Source organism: Malus domestica, chromosome 05 (genome assembly GCF_042453785.1).
Source record: "Malus domestica chromosome 05, GDT2T_hap1".
In the NCBI taxonomy this organism is placed as follows: Eukaryota; Viridiplantae; Streptophyta; class Magnoliopsida; order Rosales; family Rosaceae; genus Malus; species Malus domestica.
In genome coordinates, this window is record NC_091665.1 from 46646227 (window position 1) to 46651924 (window position 5698).

At 36.1% G+C, this 5698-nt stretch overlaps 2 protein-coding genes across 4 annotated transcripts; one reads left to right on the forward strand and one right to left on the reverse strand.

Moving 5' to 3' along the window:
• Positions 1–1358: 1358 nt before the first annotated feature.
• On the forward strand, positions 1359–3593 carry LOC103446944 (probable galactinol--sucrose galactosyltransferase 2). Of its 3 annotated transcripts, XM_070821609.1 has the most exons (4): positions 1359–1400; positions 1555–1723; positions 1841–1930; positions 2050–3593. In XM_070821609.1, the coding sequence occupies exons 2-4, from the start codon at positions 1685–1687 to the stop codon at positions 2167–2169; spliced, it is 249 nt and encodes an 82-aa protein (XP_070677710.1). In that variant the 5' UTR covers positions 1359–1400; positions 1555–1684; the 3' UTR covers positions 2170–3593. The 3 variants fall into 3 exon arrangements, 2 of the variants coding, with proteins under 2 accessions (XP_070677710.1, XP_008384324.1); XM_008386102.3 differs by lacking the exon at positions 1359–1400 and having other exon boundaries at positions 1423–1723; XR_011580926.1 differs by lacking the exons at positions 1359–1400; positions 1841–1930 and having other exon boundaries at positions 1409–1723.
• Positions 3090–5698, reverse strand: LOC103446945 (ras-related protein RABB1c). The gene is made up of 6 exons (XM_008386103.4): positions 5324–5698; positions 5054–5193; positions 4804–4886; positions 4124–4328; positions 3931–3999; positions 3090–3409 (listed from the first exon to the last, which is right to left on the reverse strand). The coding sequence occupies exons 1-6, from the start codon at positions 5367–5369 to the stop codon at positions 3317–3319; spliced, it is 636 nt and encodes a 211-aa protein (XP_008384325.1). The 5' UTR covers positions 5370–5698; the 3' UTR covers positions 3090–3316.

The following is a 5698-nucleotide window of genomic DNA, read 5'->3' on the forward strand; positions in this document are numbered from 1 at the left end:
CAAATATGCCCTTATTTAATGGAACAAAAAAGTAAGAACCCCAAAATCCACAACAGCAACAATACTCTCTACACTCTCTTCGATGTCGTCGGCGACCACAATCTCTACTATTTTTTCCCATGTCTCCTCTTCGGACAAGGATTATCTGCCTTCCCTGTTCCTCTGCTCTCTTGTTTTGTGTGGTTACGGTTCAGTCACGTCAATATTTTATATTGTTTTTTTATAGAGATAATAAGACAAAAATAAATAGTAATATAAAATGTTGACGTGATTTAACCGTGACCACATAAACATGAGAACATAGAAGGTCACGGGAACAAGGAGGATAGACAATCCTCGTCCCTCCTCTTCTCTCTTGAATTCCTTACTCACATCTTCGCTTTCTCTCTTGATTCTGAGACTCGGCAGTAATTGTAAAATGAGTAAATTACACACATTGGGTTCAGTGAATAAAAAAGCAAACCAAACCTCACAGCTGCAAGGGATATGTGCATTCTCACCAACCCACCTTGTTGAACATTTATTCAAAGAAATTTTTTATTAATATTTCAAAAAAATTTATTTATGCTTCTTATAAGTGTATTTTTCTTTCTAATTATAAAAAATTTGGAATGCCAAATGAGATTTTTGAAATACTAATAACAATTTCCTTAAACCAAATTGAAAATAGAAATTGTTAGCCATTAGAGAAGAAACAGAGATTTAAATGAAGAATAAAACAACACCACCTAACAAGTGCTTATGAAAATAACTCAATCAAATGAAGAAAAAGAGGGTACTTTAGAGTGGAGGAGGATGGTGGGTGTCGATGACATCGGAGAAGTGTTGCCGACAGGGTTGAGTTCATCGGATAAAATAAAAAGGTGTAGGGGGAGTACATTCTTGTTGTTTGTGTTTGAGGTTATAATATTTAATTTTTTTTTTTAAATTTTATTCAAGGCTAAATTTGAAAGCTTGCCAGATAAATTTTTCTAGTTGGGCATAGAGATAACAAAGTTGGGTTCAAATAAAAATTTTCATAGCAAATTGACCTCGTGTGAGCTTTACAGAGGCTTCTTGTCTCTACACTCAACTGGAATTTTGAGGGATTATAATGAATTTATACATCCATGGAATTTGATGGGGTTTAATTGAGTTATAGAAAGGGAGGGATGGGGAAGGTGAGATTTGTGATTGTGAATGCCTAAAATGAAATTCCTCAAATTCTCTCAATATAGATTTCAAACTTCTTTAAAATCAATTCCGAATACCATTTAGTACTACGGTCTAATGGTATTCCGAAGTTTTAGGTATGATATTTGCTAAAAACAAATTTGAACTACATTAAATTAATTCTACGAAATCTCCGGGAGGCCATCACGGGATTGTTTGTTTGTTGACCCCGTTACAGACGGGAAGAGGTATGCGATGTCCCTCCCAATTACCTTGTTAAGTTGTTCAAATAATACATGATATTCCTTTTCTAACAAGTAATAGTCTTCTCCTCTCTGATTGTTGATGTTATACATAGCCTTCTAAAGATATGAAATTTGAACTAATGCAATGGAGTTTTAGGCATTTTCAATTGCCAAGGAGCAGGGAATTGGCCTTGTCTAGAACATGTTCCGGTAGAAGTTAGTGCTGAACTATCTGGGAAGGTGTCCCCTGCCGATATTGAGTATTTCGATGAGGTTTCTGGCAAGCTATGGACAGGAGATTGGTGCAGTCTATTCCTTCGCAAAAGGTAGTATTATACATGATACATCTCGCCTTTTGCCACACCAATACACCAATTAATTCATCTCGCCGGCACCCAGTGTTAAATTCATTGTATTTTGATATATGTTTCATACAATTTTAGGGCGGTCTGTCTCGGTTACCAAAGGACAAGTCATTTAGCGTAGCATTAAGAGTCATCCAGTGCGATGTCTTTACTATATCTCCTATTAAGGTTGACTTCTGAACGTGTTTCCTGAGAATCGGGATTAAAATTATGTAATGTACGTGTAGTAACACAGTACACTGATTACTCTTAAAACATAAATTTGTGCGTGATTTCCACTTCCACAGGTTTACAAGCAAAACATTGAATTTGCAGCGATTGGATTATTGAACATGTACAATTCGTGTGGAGCTGTTGAAGCAGTTGAGTGCTTTATTCAAAATTCTAGCAGTGAAATACACATCTAGGGACGATGAGGTGGTAGCTTTGGAGCTTACTCGAGTTTAAAGCCCAAAGCTTGCACAGTGAACTCCAAAGACGACGAGGAATTTGAATTCAGAGGTGAAGATGACAATCTTTTGACAATAACAATTCCCGCCACAACTAGTCGTTGGAAAATTATTCTATGTTATTGATTCAGATTTAAGTAATTTAGTTTTAGACAGATTCAAAATTTGAAATCTTAGACAATCTTTTTAGTCATAGTTAAATAGCTTGAACAATATATGTGAATTTGTATTTACGTGGGAAAAATATAAAAGAATGATACCAGGATTCCTGTGTATAATCATTTCAATTTCAAGATTGTGATGTGGCTGGCTGTAGAATGTCGGCGGGTGTTTTTTTTTTTTTTTTTTGGTATGTGGTCGGACAACCATGTGATCGAGTCATCCATACCAATCATCAATGAAAAATCCCATAGTTTGCTGCTCTATACAGAATGGCTGGAAGAAATACTGTATGAACAAGTACTAATAGTATAGATGTGATTTTAGGGCAACCATCAGGCTTGGATTTTCCCTGGCAGACGAGAAACGCTTCCATATGCAAAAGCACTTACACAAAAAGGACTTTTGTGTGAGGGGTAATGTCTACATACAACTACTCACATGGAATAATGAAGGGACAGAAACTATGGGAGAAGCTCACGACCATGTATACATTGATAATCGTATGTTATTCAAAGTTTTCCTAAGACTCAAATGTCCCCTCTATAGACTATAAGTAATTAGGTACTAGGTACCGACTCCAGGACTCAGTTATTTTGAAAGACAATCATGTAAATCTACTGGGAAATTTCAAATCGAAGGTAGCCACCATCGGTTTTCAGCAAGGAACATATAGAAACGCCAATATGAACACCAATAAATAACAATGAGTCCCTGTCTATTCAGAATCCGCACTTTCATTCAACTCACCTAACTTTAAATGACTAATTTACAATCAAATTAGAACATGACCAAGAATTATACACGTATTTCAATTTCGTTTATATAAAGAAAGGATCCATAACCTTCATATTTAACCACAAAAACTTAAAAATAAAAATAAAAACTGAGAATGTAAACAAACACCAGATAAACTGCCTTCAACATGGCACATGAGATCAAACTTTCAACTACAACAGCCTCCAGCTTGAGAGGAAGCGCCATCTCTGCCTCCTGATGGTCCTGGAATTCCACCATATCCAACTTTTATGCCATAAGACTGCAAACGAGACCAAGAATCGGGAATAAGCTCATACACAGCTCTCTTTCATTCAATATAACAAACTGTTCAATTTGTCTCTGAGCATCCACAAGGGTTTTTGTTCATTTCGTATTTTATAACGATATGATATCATTTTATTTTTTCAGAGAGTCAATACAATGAGCATGAGGCAAGACCCAGCCTCGTCTTTATATATTGCAAATGTGAGCTTACCCATTACATTTTCAGGTTACCATAAATTTAAGCAACTATAATTTGCAATCACAGAAGAAAATTATTATGCAACCCACCAATATAAAATGCATTCATATAATGGCTCCACGAAACCATATAGTCAATCATTACTTGGCATTCACAAAGTACTCTGCGATATCAAAAACACACTTTTATCCTCCCCACCAAACAGAAAGCACTAATGAGAACACAACTATACCGCAGAAATTTTCTACATATTTTAATAAATATCAAGTAATAGATAAGGACATGTAAGGAATAATTCATATAGAGAGAAAGCTAACCTCATTTGATACATCAAACACTCCATCTTGAATCTTTTTGTATATGGTTGCAGCAGTTTTTATAAATGCCTGAATGGATTGGAAAATGTAACTATTATTAATATAGGAAAGGAAAAAAAAATAAAAAAACATGATGAAGATATCACAGTTTTCTTAAAAAACAATGGCCATCAAAAAGCCAATATTTTGTCACCTCCTCAACATTCTGAGCAGTTTTAGCAGACGCCTCCATGAAGATCAAGCCGTGCTCCTTTGCAAACTGCTCCCCTTCCTCTGTGCTCACAGCCCGTCTGTGAGCTAGATCGCACTTATTACCAATGAGCATAATTGTCATGTTTGCATTTGCATGTTGCCTCGCGTCCTCCAACCAGCTAGCCAAGTGATTAAAAGTTTCCCTCCTAAGAGTAAAAGAAGGAATTATCGTCATTGCCAGTGCCTTAACATGGCATAGTAAGGTGCTTAATGCTCTTCATCTACACTAGCATATGAATCCAGTAGATTACTGGGATCTCGCCTGAGCTTTTACTTGTCTAATGCAACAGGCAAAACACAGCAAGAGCATTTTTAAGCCTAACCTAACTGGATAATAGAAGTATGAGGTGTGATTTTCCATGTGAATTGTGATGGAAATACCTTCTCGGAAAACAATTTATTTACAGTGAACAATACACTCTGAGAAACTTTTAGGGAATCAAAGCAGACGGGGTTATATCTTACGCGAAAAACCACAAAGCAAAATTGAATATGACAAAGTGGTGTCCATAGTACATAGTTCATAGTCCGTCGTCCAAAGTAAGAGATGCCGCAAGGCGATAGTGCAACAAAGAATCCAAAATTATTATGTTGAGGATGAGGTTAGAATTGAAAGAATACCTGGTGATGTCATAGACAAGCAAGGCACCAGCTGCCCCTCTATAGTAGGACCGTGTTATGGATCTGAAAGACTCTTGGCCAGCCTAAAAATATATAAATATAATATTTTGTAAATTTATTCGCATGCACGGAAAATCGTAAATCGAAAAGCTTAACAATTGAATTGAATTGAATTGAATTATTATGTCAATTCCATAAAAAAAATTAATTAAAATGAAAGAATGAAGGAATTTGTAAGAAAGAAAGAAACCGTGTCCCAGATTTGGAGCTTGATAGGTTTGTTGTCGATGGTGATCATCCTGGCTCCAAACTCAACGCCAATAGTTAAATCGTGCACTGGCTGAAACCTCTTGTCGGTGAACTGAAGAAGAAGGCATGATTTTCCAACTCCTGCAACACAACACAACACAAATCAAATCGCAATTTATCAAAACGAGGACAAGGACAGAAGAATAATTAAATTAAATTCGATTAATGCACAAATCAAATCAAATAAATAAAAGAATAATTGAAGGAGTACCAGTATCGCCGATGATAATGTACTTGAACAAATACGCGTAAGACATTCTCTGTCTGTCTTATCAACAAAACACACACAAACAACAAGTTTGATCGAATCCAATGATCGCAAATTGAATTCTAATTTCAAAACTAAAACTAAGGTTTGTCTGTCTGTCTGTTGTTTAATTTATTGACAATTTTAATTGTAATTTGTACACGGAACGGAATCCACAAGGGAAAGGGAGTAGGAGTGGGGTAGAAAAGAAAACCACCGAAACAAAACAAGAGAGAGAGAGGGGTCAAACCAAATCAAAAGCGTGAACAGTTTACAGCGAAGCTGTGCGTCTTCTCTTATACAACCGCTCTCCGTCCTCGCTGTCATTTCCTCCTTCAC